Source organism: Phalaenopsis equestris, unplaced genomic scaffold (genome assembly GCF_001263595.1).
Source record: "Phalaenopsis equestris unplaced genomic scaffold, ASM126359v1 Scaffold000750, whole genome shotgun sequence".
In the NCBI taxonomy this organism is placed as follows: Eukaryota; Viridiplantae; Streptophyta; class Magnoliopsida; order Asparagales; family Orchidaceae; genus Phalaenopsis; species Phalaenopsis equestris.
Window position 1 is genome coordinate 105,979 of NW_018165190.1, and position 17,544 is coordinate 123,522.

A 17,544-nucleotide genomic window follows, 5' to 3' on the forward strand; every position below is an offset into this window, starting at 1 on the left:
TCACTCTCATCCTCATTTCATGCATCTTATAGTCCCCGCTCCTCTCTAACTTGGGTTGCTTACCTATTCTCTAGAGTTAGAATCATCATTAGAATTAGTTTGTTGCATCCCTGTACGTCATTTGATATCAGAGCTTAACATTCCTACATTAGATTTGTGCTAAGGTTTTAGAATCCACATTTCCATTAATTAGGTTTTTTCGGACACACCTTGTCCATCCTGAACCCTCCAACCTTTCAAAATTTTCACTCATATTTTATATTGCAATATCTTGTTTTTTGGTTTCATCTGCTTTGTCTTTTGATGCTTTATAACCTCAATGTTTTGAACTTCAGCTAATTCTAACATATAGTCCAGATTTTCTCACTCATAGATGGTTCAAGTCTATCTTTATCTTGGCTTTCCTAATCCATTTTTTTATAATTTTGGATTATGTTTCTCATCTCTTGTTAGAATTATAAAATTTATGGCTGTTTATTTTCGTAAGTTGATTATTTAGAACTCTTATGTTCAATGCTTTACTCGTTTTTAATGAGATACACTATAAATTTTGTTGTAATATGACAGTTGAGTTATCCTTCCACATTCAAGCCACATATTCCCTCCCACAAAACCCTAACCAACCCCTCCTTATTCTTTTATATGCTTTCTCTTTAGGACTTTTTTATTTTAAATCAAGTGCTAACCTTCCTAAATGTCCTCTACTTGCCATAGGCCATTGTTGTTATCATGATGCTTATGATTAACGTTGCCTTTGACATTGACATGAGCTTTCCCTCCATGAAAATTATCTCTGATAGTCCATAAAAAATTGTTATCCTCATATTCCAATTATAATGCTTATGATTCCAAGCTTTCAAAACATTAGCGGGACAAAATATATGGTTCATATTGTGATTATTATAGGTCAAACTATTACATCAATATAGTGACCATGATTGATTTTATCTTGAGAATAATGCATAATCTCTTATTGGATTATGTTATTATGGCAAATTGTATCATGATAATCGTCAACATGTTCATGATCGATATGATAATTATTCTAGGCCAAATCACTTTGATCAATCTTCTGTTGGATCTCATCAAGATACCGACAAACATCAAACCTATATTGATAGACTTTATGCTCTCACTTATCTGCTTGATTGATATATTCATATATGATCGAGCTTGAGTGTGATGCTTCACTCGATCATAATTTCAATTATATACTTGATTGAGTGACACGCACCTGGTGCTGCAAAATATGGGCGACTCACGCAAGTATATGTGGCATATCAGTAGTATTGAGATTAGGTCTGGTTTTCGATCTCATAGGGAACGAGATGAATCTAATTAAGAAAATTTCTAGCCTATAAATGTCTAGCTTGAAATGTTGATTTAATTTAAGTCCTAAAAGAAAATTTTAAGTTTTCAACAAAGAAAGCAAAGAGTTCAAGTATTTGAGAAGATCTCCTTTGGAGTGGTTCAATAAGTCAATGAATGAGGAAGTTAAATGAATATATAGATGACAAACAGAAGCAAAAACTTTCCTAACCCTCTTCCGGTAGAATGAGAAAAAATGACTAAAAATCAGATTAGTTCTTTAATACCAACCTTTAACCCATGCTCAAATATCTCCCTATAAGTTTGCATAATTTAGTAAATATATTTCTATTCCACCAAATTAATGTGATTAACTCTATTGATTTTATTATCATCTCTTCCAAGATTGGTAACTCACCACAAATATTAACACTCCATTTGGCCAAACTAAAATGTAAATGAAGTGCAACAAGTTAATCATCATACATTAACACAAATCTATAAAGAAACTTCCACATTTATCTTTCCTATCTCCCCCTTCCAAGGAAGAAGGGATGGTTTACTCACTATGCATGTTTGAATACACCAACTTGAATAATTGATTGAAAGAGAAATAACAATACAAAAGTCTTACAAAGAAGATAAAAATAATTACAAGATAAAACTTCAGAACTTATCTCCCTTCCTTCAATCCTGAGAAGTTGAAATTACAAGCATTCAATCACACAAAATCTCTCAAATTCTCACTTCTCTCAACTTGATTGATCTTCGTTGGACTTCTCCTTCAATTTCCTTCTCAGAAAAATGACAGAAGAAAATGTAATCGAAGAGCCCTCTTTACTTAGACGTCAAAGCTTATATATTTCTTCACATTCTTCTCATGTCCTAATTGCACTAACTGTCAGTTTCAGGTAAGAGCGCCTAGGCGTCTAGTGGCACCGCCCTCTTAAGTAGGAGCTTGTATTGGGCGCCTAAGCGTCCATTGACGGGTTCTTGCGCTTAAGCATCAACCTCTTGGCTAACAACTAAAGTGTCAGTGGCCAGGCGCCTAAGCGCCGAATAGTCAGGTTCTTGCTTCAATCTCCATTCTGATCCAATTCGGTTCTTCTTCTTCTCCTTTTTTGCTACCATCAACATAAAACAACAAAAATCTTCCTTAAAGTGCAACATCACCATATAAAATTCAAAAATACATATAACAACAAGTGCAAAATTAACAATACATCAAAATCCCTCAAACTTAAGTGTTACTTGTTTCCAAGTAACAACAAAACATAAGTTTTTGGTCTTGTTGAACATAAGTGAAATGAAATTAAACAAGTGACCACTTACAATCAAAGTTCCAAATAGATAGAGTTTATAATGAAGGGCTTCTATTGAATTATTCTCGCACATATGCTTTATACAACTTTGAATTTCTTCAAATGTTATTCAATTGCATGTTCACTCCAAGGGATTTAATAACTTGCTAAGCTAATATAGTCTAGATGTAAAATTCAAGAGAATTTAGTCTTCCATAAGATAATTTATTAATAATTTATAAACATATAAACAAAATTAATTAAAAGAATAGTTTTCAATTTAAAAGAATAGCAGTAAAACCATTTTTTATTAAGGCTTCTCCTCGATATTTTTCATTTATAATTTTTTTCTTTTTCTTTTCTTTCCATTGGGATGAATATTTTCAATCCCACTTCTTTTTAAATAATATTTTTTTCATTCACATCCTAGAGGATGACTATATCTGAATTTGTCTTTAATGATTTTAAATTTTACTACAATTTCCTTAAATTGAAATACTCCAACATCCCCTCTTTTAATTCAAAACTTAAGTTATAAATTATTAACATTAAATTCAAATAAAATTGAGGCTAAATTTTTCAAGAAGATCACATTTGTCTACAATTAACTTACCTTTTATTTAAATGGTATTTCAAAATTAAATATGATGATTAAATAATTATTTGTTGAATTTTCAAAAGATTATTGCATCACGTTCAGTTTAATTCAATAGGAGTCTATTTGTTATATTAGTAAGTTCATTTTTCTGTTAAGATTATTGTGGTCCCATATGCATTCCATTCTAAATATATCAATAAGTATCAAATCATAGTATTTTGTTTAAAGAGGAACAAATTCTAACAACATTCATCCCCCCAAACTTAATCACATGAAACCACAAAAATAAAACATAATGTGAAACATACAACAATTACAACAAAAACACCTATGTCACCTGTACAAATTAATATTTCACAAGAAATGAATATAAATAAAAAAACATCAGCAATACATATAAAATTTGCGTCGGTAAAACAATTGAAAATACATAACAGAGTTCTAATTAATTACAACACTTAACATCCAACTAGAAATATACAAAAATAAAAGTTCCACCACAATTCAATATAACATATTGCAACAATAACATATTACAACAAGAACATAAACTAACATCAATAGAAACTAAAATGAAACAAGCAGAAGGAAAATTAGCTGCAGTCCAACAAAATAGAATAGTCAGCAGCACCCAAAGCTCAAAGCAATAAAAGATCCCTAAGAGAACGACCATATCACTCATCCCCCTCTTCATCATATCCTTCATCATCATGTTCTTTTTCTTCCTCTTTGACCTCCTGATCCTCTTCCATAGGCTGATGAGTGTTCTCATAAGGAACATATGGAGAACGAGCAGGAAAAATAATTGGATCCTCATCTCCTAACCATCGGTTTCTCCTGTATATTTCCAATTGGGCAGCCTCAAAACTGGCAATTTGATCAAATTGATTTTTATTGTGCCAATCTATATACGCAATCCTGTCTGACAAATCATACATCTCCTCCTGTATAATGGAGGCATCATCCTTTAGCCTCTCCAATTGCTCAACTATAGAAGCCATAGTAGAAGGGGGCCGAGGCCTAGAGGCAGAGGAGGAAGGTTGGGAGGAACTTTCGCCTCGCCCAAAAGCTGTATGTCACCTATAAATCCTAATGTTTTTCTTAGAAATGGGCTTCAAGGGGTGGAGCTGCTCCTCCCAACTCTTAAAAGTCAATACCAGAGTTTTGACACAGAATAATGACAGTAGAGGGGTGTGTAAGATTGATAGTATATCCCCCTTTTGTAATATTCAAGATAGAATGATGGATAGGGATCCAACAGCTATGGATTTTCTCGTTTGAATAAAAAAATTTAATGCAGCCATATCTCTTGTAATTTCACTCAAATTTGTCGAGGGGAGAAGTTCGACAGAAATGAAATAGTGTCTAGCTTTGAACACAACATTCAAAGCAGAGGAAGGGAAATTAATTTTAATATCATTCCTCACCTTCCACACACCCCTACCATCAGCCAAAAAGTTTATGATTCCTACAAAATCAGAATCAAGAGGAGTAAAATTATGGTAGAAACTATCAGGATAATTTCATAAAGGATACAAAACATTGATTTTGGAAGAAGAGAATTCACTTGCTTCCCTTTAACATATACAAAATCTGTGGTGGTTTCAGGTAAGTTCGTATTGAATTCCCACACGACAGGAATCACCGCGACACTTTTGTTGAAGCAAAATTGCTCCAAATTCTTTCTACCTATCATAGCTTCTACCTACCCACACGGAGACACAAATCCCCTCTCTGGAATGAATTTCTTTGATATCAAGAAATCATTATAGCATTCTTCCGTTTTGGACTTAACAAATTTCTTGTTATCAACGGAAGACAAATTTTCCTCCCTTAGTTGTGGTGCCATGAATCAGAAAAGAAAAATCCCAATCGATTGATGATTAAAGCAAGGAATGCAAAGATCAAGATGTAGGTTTTTAAGATAGAACGAGGCTAAGATCTCACGTTAAAAACTTCACCCCAAGATCTATGACTAAAATCCCAAAATCCTCCCAATAAAGATGAAGGGAAAAAAGTTAATGATAGAATATTACCTAAAGATGCTAAATCTCTCCTTCCCTTGTAGCAATCGAGCGAAAAAAAGGAGTTAAAGGAAGCCCTAGATCTGAAAGCAAGAGGAAGAGGAAAGCTCGGGAGGAAAACTGGTTGAAATGAGCTGAGAAGGGCTAAATCTTGCTTTTATATAAATCTTGGCATTTAGGTGCTGAGGTGCTGGTGCCTAGGTGCCCAAATAGATCTAATTTAGTAGAGTTGCAGTGCCTAAGCATCGCGATACTTGCGCCTAAGTGCTAGTATCCTGAGAACGTGGCGCCTAGGCACCATGCTCAAGTTAGCCCGATTCACCTATTTCATTGAACAATTCAAAATTTTCATAATAAAACATCATAAATCACATTATGAAATAAAAAAACAAACACAACATTTCAGAAAATTCAACACACATAACACTCAAACTGATAAACTTGAGTTGCCTCTCAAGAAGTGTGCTTATTGTCCTCAGCCCGACAATGCCAGATATTCTAATTGGGTTGACTCAAAGTCGGGGACTCAATAAAACCAAATTTCTCTTCCCCTAAATAAGGCTTCAACATTTCTCCATTTACCTTGAACTCCCTTCCACTAGTGCAATCATCAATATTTACAGCTCCAGTGGTTCCGATTACTTAGATTTTGGTTTTCATGTGACTAGTTTCAATCTAGAATTGTATAGCAACATTTTCTGTCCAGAATCAAAATTTTTTCTAAGAATCTTTTGATCACGCCATTTATTCAATTTTTCCTTATATATTTTACCATTTTCATAAGGTTCTTCCTTAATCTCATCAAGTTCATTAACTGTAATAATCATTTCTCAGCAATATCTTTCATATTCAAATTGAATTCTTTTATTGTTCAATATGTTTTATGCTCAAGTTCAATCGTAAATAATCGACCTTCCCAAATATGCGTTTATAAGAATACATTCCTATAAAAGTTTTACAAGCAGTCCTATAGACCCATAAAACATCATCTAATCTCAAAGCCCAATCCTTCTTATTGGGGTTGACAGTCTTTTCTAGGATTCTCTTTATTTTCCTATTAGATTTTTCTGCTTGCCCGTTAGTCTGAGAGTGGCAAGTAGTAGAAATCTTATGAATTTTTTCATATTTGCCTACTAGTGTCTCAATTCTCATATTCTTAAAGTGGCTCCTCCCATAACTTATAATCACCTTAAATGTTTCAAACCTATAAATATTTTTTTTTTCATGAATTTATTAACGATCCGAGCTTCACAATTAGGAAGAGCAACAACCTCAATCCACTCTGACATATAATCCAAGAACACTAAATTATACAGATTTTTTAGTGAATGTATAAACGGGTCCATAAAATCTAAACCTCAAACATAAAAATTCCCACTTCCAATATATAGTTTAAGGACATTTCATCTATTTTTAAAATATTGCATACTTTTTGACATCTGTCACATTTCTTTATATAATCATTTACATCTCTAAATAGAGTATGACAATAACATCCAGATTGTAAAATCTTAGATACAGTTTTGTAAATCCTAAAATGTCTTCTAAATTCAGAAGCATGATATTTCATACTCACATCTTTGGTCTCTTCCAAAGATAGACATCTTCCAATCACCTTGTCTTGACACTTCCTATAGAGACAAGGGTCATCCCAAAAATAATAGCTGACATCATAAATAAGCTTTTTCCTCTGGTGGTATGACAAACTATAGGATAAAATATCACAAACAATGAAATTCACTCAAATCATAAGCAGTGGGTAGTTGTTCATCAGAAAAAATTTCATTAATTTCATCAATAAAGTCAGCAATTTCTTTGATCAAGCCTAGATAAGTGGACCGCTATTTGATACTTTGATATCAAATTCTTGAAGTAATATGACCGATCTGATCAATTATTATTTAGGATCCTTTTTAGAAATCAGATATCAAATTGCTAAATTATCTGTAAAAACAATGCATTTGGTTTCAATCAAATAGGGTCTAAATTTGTCAAAAAACATATACTTACCAGAAGTTCCTTTTCAGCGGTAGTGTAATTAATTTTAGTCTCATTACGGGTCTTACTGCATAGCATATAGCTCTAAACACCTTATCTCTCCTTTAACCTAACACCTCCCCTATAATATAGTCACTAATATCGCACATTAATTCAAAATGACTCTTCCAATCAAGTGAAACAATAATAGGTTTAGTGACTAACTTTTCTTTTAAGGTATTGTAGGCAGTTAGACATTTCTGGTTAAAATTAAATGAGACCGTTTTTTCCAGTAAGTGGCATAAAAGTTTGGTAATTTTAGAAAAATTCTTATCATATACCACTTATAGAACCCAACATGACCCAAAAAACTCCTAATTTCTCTCACAGAAGTGGATGGGGGGTAATATCTTAATAACCTGAATCTTTGTTGGTTATACCTTCACACCCCTCTTAGAAAATGTGTGCCCTAAACAATCCCCTCGGAAAACCTAAATGACATTTTTCCCAACTCAAAATTTGGCTGGTCTGCTCACATCTTCTCAAAATCCTGGCAAGATGTTCTAGACAAGAATCAAATGAAGGGCCAAAAACAGAGAGAGAATTCTTAAATACTTTAATCCTTTTTTCAATCAGGTTGCAAAAAATGGACATCATGCAACACTGAAAAGTTACAAACGCATTGCAATTTCCAAAAGACATTCTCTTAAAGGCGAAAGTCCTATTAGGGCTTGTGAATGTGGTCTTATCCTGATCTTCTAGAGCTATGAGAATCTGATGGTACCCTGAATATTCGTCTAAAAAGCAGACATATAGGTGGCTAGCTAGCTTATCCAACATCTGGTCAAAAAAGGGTAAGGGGAAATGGTTTTTTCTAATGACTAAGTTTAGTTTTCAATAGTTAATGCATATATGCCACCCAACGACATTCCTAGTAGAAATTAATTCATTGTGTTCATTCGCAACAACGATCACTCTTCTCTTTTTAGGTACACGATAGATAGGTCTAACCTAAACACTATCTGAGATCGGATAGATAATGTCTGCATCTAACCACTTCATAATTTCCTTATTAACAACTTCTTTCATATTAGAATTTAGTCTTCTTTGAGGGTCTGCCCTAGGTTTATGATTCTCTTCATAAAGATCCTATGCATGCATATTGAAGCATTAATCCTCTTGATGTCTGGTAGAGTCCATTCAAAAGCTTTCTTAAAACTCCTCAAAACTCATTAGTTTCTCCTTCTGTAAACTGCCGAGTTTTGAGGATATAATAACAGACAAACTAGATGACTCCCCTAAGAAAGCTTACTTCAGATATTTAAGAAGAATTTTTATTTCTAATTCAGGCGGTTCTTCTATGGAAGGGACTAAAGGTATATAATTTTCAATAGTGTCCGACAACTCAAATCTCTCCCTATAAATTCTTGGATTAGCCTCTGAAAGTAGACCTGATTCTTCCTTAACGTCATGTCTATCATCCTCAATTAAGCTCTACTCTGCTGGATCAACTTCACAAATTTTCTGAAATTAGCTTTTACAAAGTCGGTCCACTAAATCCAACCTAAAACATGAATCGTCATCTGATTCAGAAGAGAATTTCATAGATTTTAAAATATTGAAAGTACAATCATGATCATTCACCCTCATAATAACTTTACATTGTGTACATTAATCATCGCCCTACTAGTGGCTAGGAATGGTCTGCCTAAGATGATGGATATCTCTTTATCCTTTTCAATATCTAAAACAATAAAGTCAGCATGAAAGATAAACTTATCCACCTTAAAAAGTACATTCTCTATAATCCCCTAGGATAAGTCAAAAATCGGTCAACAAGCTGAAGGGTTAGAGTGGTAGGCTGGACTTCTCCTAATCCTAACCTCTTAAAGTTCGACAATGTATGAAGTTAATACTGACACCTAAGTCGCATAAAACATTCCCAAAAAAATTCTCTTCTATAGCATAGGGAATGGTAAAACTACTAGGGTCCTTAAGTTTCTGAGGTAGTTTTTTCTATATGATAGCACTACACTCTTTGCTGAGTACTACAGTCTCAAAGTCTCATAGCTATCTCTTCTTATTCAGGATATCCTTCATAAACTTATCATAATGAGGCATCTCGCCCAAATTTTCAACAAAAAAGGGATGTGGATAGTCAACTTCTTAAACACTTCTAAGAATTGAAAAAATTGTTGATCTAATTTTTGCTTCTGAAGTCTCAAGGAAAATGGTGGCGGTAGTCTTTCTAAGTCATTCCTAAGGGATGAGGTAGGTCTTCCTGAGTCTTTAGAAGAATTTTCAATTGGTCTTTCAGGCTCAGAGTTCTCTCATACCACCTCAAGCACTTTCCTACTAACTTCCTCCAACTCTCTTCCACTTCTCAACTTAATTTCTTTCACATATTCGTTGCTCTTCTCCTTTGGGTTAACCTCGGTGTTACTAGGAATTATTCCTTGGGGTCTATTTGCTAAGAGAATTTGCTATTTGATCCAACTGGTTTTCAATATTCCTAATGACAACACCTTGACGCTGCAATTAATTCCCCCATTTGCAAAACTATTTCCTCCATCGACAACTTCTTTTCCTTAAACTATTAATTTTGGTTAAAGCTAGGTGGTAAGGAGGTCTCAAATTGGCACTACACAGATTATTCCAATTTCTCAATAGATTTGTTTGATTATTCCCCCATTGTTGGTTTCCCATCCCTTGACTATTATTGTTTCAATTAAAATTAAGATCATTCTTCCAACCAGGGTTTTAGGCATTGGAATAAGGGTTATTGAACCTATTTCTAATGAAATTTGGGATCTCGAGAGGCAAAGCGTTAGGATCTACTAGTTGTCCATATGAATTCTCCTCTATGAATGACGAGCCTTGTGATTGATTTAACCGTAATTGGTCTAACTTCCTAGTGATAGCACTACTTAGGAAGTCAAAATTGAAATAATATCTATGTCATGTACGCCGGCTACCTTCCTAGTATTCACTCGATCAGAAGACCATTGGAAAATATTAGTCGTCATCTTCTCATTAAAGAATATGCTTTATTGAAGGGTTTTGACATAAGATAACCACCTATTGGAGTGTCTATGATCAACATAAGAGATCCCACTAACTCATTATAAAAAGTTTGAATTATCAACCAGTCTGACAAAACATGGTGGGGACACTTTCTAAAGAGTTCTTTGAACCTTTCTCAAGCTTTTTAAATAGATTCACCTTAATGCTGGCAAAAAGAGGTAATGTTATTCCTAAATTTGACCGTTTTCTAAAGTGGACTTTGCTAAGAATTTCTGTGCAAGCTAATTCCAAGTCCTAATTGATCTAGGAGCTAAGGAGTTTAGTTACATTTTGGCTTTATTTCTTAAGGGGAAAGGGAAAAGCCTGAGCCTCACGACGTCGTTGGAGACATCGTTGTAGCGAAATGCAGCTCATAGTTCAAAAAAGCTCACTAAATGTAGTTTAGGATCTTCAAAAGGTGTCCCCTCAAACTGATTATTCTGCACTATTTGGATTATAGCAGACTTCAGTTCAAAGGTATTGGATTTTATGGCAGGGGTGTAGATACTAAGATGGATTTCGTTTACCATGGGATTGACATAGTCTCTTAAAAGTCAAGACATGTTGTTCTGATTATGGACTTCGGGATTGTTATCGTGTGTGTCAGCCATTTCTCCTAAAGTCTGTTGCAATCTCTTTAGTTTTATGATTTTTTTAATGGTTCTCTCTAACTCAGAGTCGTATGGTTCAAGTCCTAAAGGTCCTGAACTACGCATACGTTAACTATGTTCAACTAGCAAGGTATCTCTATGCTAAAGAGAACAACAAACAATTTAAACAAAAGCAAAATAAATTACCAAATCAAGAACAAGTAAACAAGAGGTTCTATGCAGGAATTGAAAGTAAGAAACAAAGCAAGTGCACAATCAAACAAATTTAAAATAAGATATTTTTGGATTTTACAAGTTATGACAAAAAATTAAGAGAATAGGAAATAGTAAACACTGCAGTTTTCAAATTCAAGGTCTAAAAGTTAAACTAAAATTTTATTAAATCAAATTTATTGCTGCTCCCCGACAACGATGCTAAAAGCTTGACACTCACCTAGTTCTGCAAAGCACTGACGGCTCATCGAGTCATAACTTCCTAGATAAAATCTTGTAGATTCATTTATTTTTTGGATTAGATTGACTGAAGATTATTATCAAGATTTTAAATATAAATTATTGTCAAGATTTTAAAATTTGGTTGTGTAAAAAATTTGGCTCAGTCCTTGGAAAAGTATTTATCAACAAACTTTAAATTTTTAGTACTTGGTTCAACTTGACTAATTTACATCTTGAAAAATTGCTTAGCTATTGTTGGGAATTCATCATTTGAAATGTAAAATACGAGTTGAAAATGAGTGATCTAGTTCCTTGTTTTGCTCATTTTGTTAAGTATTGAACCTAAATCAAATGAGCCCTTGTTCACAAGAGCTAAAAAAAATTATTTAATGGATTGAAAATTTATATTGATTGCTTTAAGCACATGTGAACGTTTTTACACTTTTCATTGTATGGGGTCATTTAAGCATCATAGAACTTGAATATATGTTGTATTTATAATGCATGTATGCATGTATGTATGTATGTGTGTGTGTGTCTATATACATATACATATACATATATAGATATATATATATATTTGAAAGCCCAAAGGCTAATATATTAAATAAAATGTAGGGAATGGTAAAAAAAAAAAGAGAAAATACATCAAAAAACACAATAGATTTAAATAAAAAACCAAAAGGTTTCAAAATAAGAGTATCAGGTAGCTGGAGAGCGACCCGATTTTGCCTTGCCTCTGCCTCTAGTTCTAGGGAAGGAGCCAACTAATAAATTGGTCAGATGAGTGCCAATGTATCATCCAATAGATTCCCTAGCTCGAGTCGTCCTCCGTTCTTTTTCTTCCCTGTCATTCCTCATCCGAAGATTGACTCACCTGATCAACATAATGGTCTGAAGCGTGTAGGATATATGTAGGTTGTTGAAAATTAGAAGCAACTACTTGTTGTAACAGCTGATCTTCTATCGGGTCGAAAGAGCACTCTCGTTTGTCTTGGCATGTTAGTGGACCTTCTTCAATAACAGTAAGTGGTATCAGCACATTTGGATATGTACCTGTAGTAAGGTGTTCTTCATGTGGAATTGCGATGTTGGAAAGATGATTGGATTGGACCTTCTCAGCAATGATGGTAGGTGGTTGACCTTTAGCGATATTCGATCTTAGATGAGAATGCAAACGATAACAAATAGTAGAACTGTGACCAAATATATTACAATGAGAGTAATAAGGTTGATGTAGTTCTATTTCAACCTTTTGTCAATACCCGGTGTGAATAGTGCCAATCCATATCTTATCCGGAGCTGGTTGAGTGATATCTCTCTCAACTAACACACAAGCCACCGAGGGTCTAGTCACAGAAAGAGTATGACTATCCACCTTGAGAGGCTTACCGTAAGCAGTTACTAAGAGTATAGGATTTTCATGTTGAACAGATGTAATTCTAACCCCAGAAACTTTATCCAAACTGAAATGATAGGGGATTCCGCTTTTGGATCAAAATTGACAGTCCGCTTCAGAATTTTCATAAAACGATTGTCGATCTTGATAATTTTTCGAGAGAAAATGCGAGTGTAATTGGTATCGTGAGATAACTGAATAAGTATATGTCGACCGTTTAGTAGATCAATGTTCCAACTGTCCAATAGTTTCATAGCATCAAATTCTTTTATAATGATCTCCAATTTTAGGTGACCATAAAAGAATTTCCCAACTAAAGCAAACCGCTAAAAGGACGCTAGATTACTAGTTTCAACCTCAGTGAAAATAAGTGCAGACTTCACATTTTTTTCCCCAAGCTTTTTAATAAAAGCGTGTTCGTCGTCACTTTCAAGAGCCTCGTGGTACGATTGTTGAACATTGCAGGACTTATCGATAGCAAAAGCAGACTCCTGGAGGAGGGGCATGAGGCAGGAATGGGCAAGTCGCCGGCAAGGGCATTTGCATAGGAACGGAGCGTCGAGGCCATCTCCCTCACAAGATTCAGGAAAGAAATGGTCTGACGGGCGCCAAGGAAGCGAGGAAACTGTTGGCGCTGTCGGGCTTGGGTTGTCTGGAGCGAGACAACTGTAGCGCTTTCGTCTAAGGGAACAGACGCAAGATCGGGTCGTTTGGAGCGAGACGACTCTGGCGCCTTCGTCCACAAACGCAAGATAGGCTACGGCTACGGGAACAGATGACGACGACAGAGCAGTTGTGTTTGAGTGTGTTAGTGGAAGATGAGGTAGAAGTCGCAGAAGCTTAGCATCGAAACAAACGACGAAGCTAAAAATACGAGTCGACAGAGGAGACGTTCGGCGTCGAAACAGGCGAACAGACGAAACAGACGCAGTTGAGAACCAATGAGATGCTAGCCCTTTTTTTTCGATTGCTTCTGAATCATACGCGACTGAATCATTGACGACCAAAATCGTCATTCGAAACCCTAGCAGAGACGATGAAGATGACCGAAATCGCCATCTGATATATATATATATTGAAAGCCCAAAAAAAGGCTAATATATTAAATAGAAAAAAAAGATACAAATACAATGTGTGGGAGGGCCCAAGCATGACACCCTATCCACACAAAAAACCACAAAAGATTTCAAAACTAAAAAAAAAAGAAAATACATTAGATACTAAAATAAAAGCCTAACAGTGCCGAAATACATAATATCAGGTGGCTAGAGAACGACCCAATTTGGTCTTGCCTGTGCCTCTAGTTTTAGGGAATGAGTAAACTAATAAGTTTGTAAGATGATTGTCATTGCCAGTAGTAACCAATGGATCATCCAATATGTTCCCGAGTTGGAGTCGGTCTTCATTCTTCTTCTTTCTCCTGGAATAGACCTGCCATTCCTCATCCGAAGAATCAGTCTGATGGGGTGTAGTCCCAGCCGTGGTACCCATAATAGGTTCTAGTATATTACATCGAATACTTCCTGAAGAAGTGGAGCTACGAGGCTCCCTGATTATCAGTCTGAACACTATCATTTGTAGGTAATAGTCCATCAGTATTGTTTTCTATGGGGTTTGAAGGTGTCAGCATCACATCATTCCCAGTAAAAGTAACGGTAGGGGCAAAAGAATCAGACACCAAAATCTATCCTGTGGTAACTTTCTCTCCAGGTGGTACAAATATATCCTTAGAATTATCTTTATTCATTTGATCTTTAAAATTCAAATTAGGGTGAAACTTATGACATTTATCAAGAGTATGCCCAAACATCTTACAATAAAAACAATAAGGTCTATGCTCTATGACAATTTGTTGCCAATATTCATTATGCATTGTGCCCAACCAGACTTCAGTAACATCAGATAAAGTAATATCTCTTTTCACAAATATTCTGGCCCCAGAAGGTCTGGTAAGTTTGAAAGTGGGTAGATCTAGCTTCATTGGGTCTCCAAGTATGACACCAATAGAGTAGAGAACCTGATGATGAATAAAATGCAGCTTGAGACCAGATAGACTAAATCATACCGGTACAGTAGGAGGTTCATGATTGGGGTCAAAATCAGGAGACCACTTGAGTAGCTTCATTGGTTTACCAACAATGTTAAGATATTTTTTTGGAGAAAATACGAGTGTAGTTTCAGATACGGTTAACTGAATCAAAACATGTCTCTCATCCATGAGCCCCACTTTCTACTTTCCTGCTAATTTGAGGTCATCACAATTTTTCCTGATAACTTCCATAGCTGGGTGTCCTCAGTGAAATTTTCCAATGAGAGCAAATTTGAATTTTTCAGTCAAGGTTGAAATTTATGACTCAGAGAAAAATAGTGCTGCCTTCCCACTCTTCCTGCTTGTATTCTTAATAAAGGGGCAGTCACGTGTACCATTACGATTCTCCTTATAACTTGAGGGGAAGACAACCGCCGTCTCCTCCTGAGGATTACCCACAATATGGGCAAAAGAGGTTTTACCGGGCTCAACTGAAGGAGGAAGCTCCATCACAACAAAGAAAAGCACTACAAGTCAAGCCGAGGGCAAAAAAACATGAGCCGAGGGCGAAGCTGCGCAGAAGACGAACCGCAGATGTCGAAACCACAACGACAATCTTAGCAAACCACAACTTCTCCTGGAAATCGAGAGCTTTGGTCTCGGCCTTGTAAGCAGTTGTAACTACCTCCTTGAAAGTTGATTCGAGCGAAAGCAATGCATCGACCCAGACGCCATTAGTGAATGCCAGTCTGGGCCCGCCCAAAGGAAACCCGTCCTTTAGGACGACGTCGGCGATTTGGGAGGAGAAAGCGCTTAGATCGCCGGCAGAGCCCGACCTAAGCACGGAGAGGATCTGCTTCTGGGTTTCGCCACTCGATCCTGCGGCGACGAGAGCGAGGGCAGTGTGGATCGAGATTGGCGAAAAGACGAGGTTAGAGTCGCTGGCGATTTCGTCTTTCCCCCTATATATATATATATATATATATTTATTCAATGCACGTGTATAGCTTAAACCTCTTAATTTTATCCTTGCCGTGTTCGGGTTAGCTAATTTGTTAAACAAGCTTATTCATATTGTTCAAGACTGTCTTGTTCGCATTTGAATGAAGCCAATCATTGAGCTATATTGACAGCTCTTTCTTCAATAAAATTAACACTACCCACAACAAAAGCTTGATGAATGTTGTTAAGCGTTTTCAACAACACAGTTTTGTACTATCTAGTATAATTTCTTGATAAATGCTGTAACAATTTTTTCTACGACTTATTTGCTGTATTAAATCTATTTAGTAGCATATTATTTCATCACTAATCAAGTTTTTGTTTTTCAAGGATCTTATATCAGGGCAGTCTATTTTGTTTGCGCCACGGTTGCCTGTTGAGTATGCTGTTTGGTTGGGCAAGATAAAGCCATTATCTTACTTTAAGGTAATTTTTCTTTATAGTATTTTTTTCTATAGATTTAAAGTTTCACATGCTTAATTTAAGTTTTATTCAGGAATATTAGAGGTCTCTTTCTATGCTTGCAGGAGAAATACATGGTTGATATGACATATTTTTCCGATGAGATGGCACAAGTTCTGCATGATTTAAGTGGGGAATCAGGAAATCCATTGCTTTTCCTTTTGCATGGGTTAAATACTGATAGTAATAACTTCTCCAAGCCTGCAGAGTTTAAGGTGCATGCATAGATACATTTCCTCCTTGGCTTAGAGTAACCGTTATTCTCTTCATTTTTTCTTTTTTTCTTTTTCCTTCTAAGGTTTCTTTTTTAATGTACAACACGTTTCCTCCTTGGTGAGAGTTAATATTTATCTTTCATAAAAATTACTTTTGTTTGAAGTTACTTCAAGTTTAATCTTTGACATGGAAAATAAGATTGGATAATATTTAGAAACCTGTTAAAAATCTAATTTTATCATGTTTTTCACTCATTAAAATCAGCAAATGCCTTGTAAATATCATTAGTAATCTATATGTTTGATTCCAGTTATTCATAAGACTCTTCACATTGAAAATTACTATTGCCTTCTTGTACAATTAGCCATCCATTTAGAAAATTTTTATGTATTCATTTATTGATCAAATGTTTTTTATAATTTTTAAAAAACACATGTACCGCTAGTTTTAATGATGTAAAAGAGAGTTAAGAGGTTTTGATCTTACATTGAAAGGTTATAACATTAAAATCCAAATAAGAAGAGAATGTAAGCTGCTATTTTAATGATGTGAACGAAAATGAGTGGAATTGTTCTTACATTTCAAGTTTATAAGTTACAACATTGTCGGCACTAAAAAGAAAGAAAGGTTGTTTGGGGGGGTCGCCCGTAAGAAGCTGTCGGCAGCCGGAATCGAAATCCCGTCGCCCGCTTCGGAAGGACTTTTTAATTTACGTATCTATATATATATATATAATTTTAGAAAAATATGAAATCAAACTGACCCCATATTTTTCACAGTTTAAATGAAAGAACACTCTACCTCAAATCCTGTATCTACCTCGAGGGATAAACACAAGACTTGAGGATGAGGCTCAATCAAATAAACTAGGAAAATATATGACATCCGTTTGGGTCTGCGAAACCATTTTATTTGCCGACAAGTTCCCCTATTTAATACAAATAATTAAATAGGGTTTATTTTAAGCTGGGTTCGGAAAAGCTTCCTATAAGGGCAAACCCCTATAGTTAATTACATCTTAAATGACCGAAGTCACCTAAGAAAACTCTCGATAAAAATCAGGGAATAATGTCTTCAAAGAGGTAAAAAAGATAGGACTTTACAACGAAATCAGACAAA

General features: G+C 35.2%; 1 protein-coding gene across 1 annotated transcript in view; it reads left to right on the plus strand.

Annotated features, from left to right (window-relative positions):
* The window catches only part of LOC110030673 (xaa-Pro dipeptidase), an 89,685-nt gene that overhangs the window by 1,791 nt on the left and 70,350 nt on the right, over positions 1–17,544 (plus strand). The window contains 2 exon segments of the mRNA XM_020733510.1: positions 16,078–16,173; positions 16,275–16,424. Coding sequence (XP_020589169.1) covers positions 16,078–16,173; positions 16,275–16,424 — 246 coding nt within the window.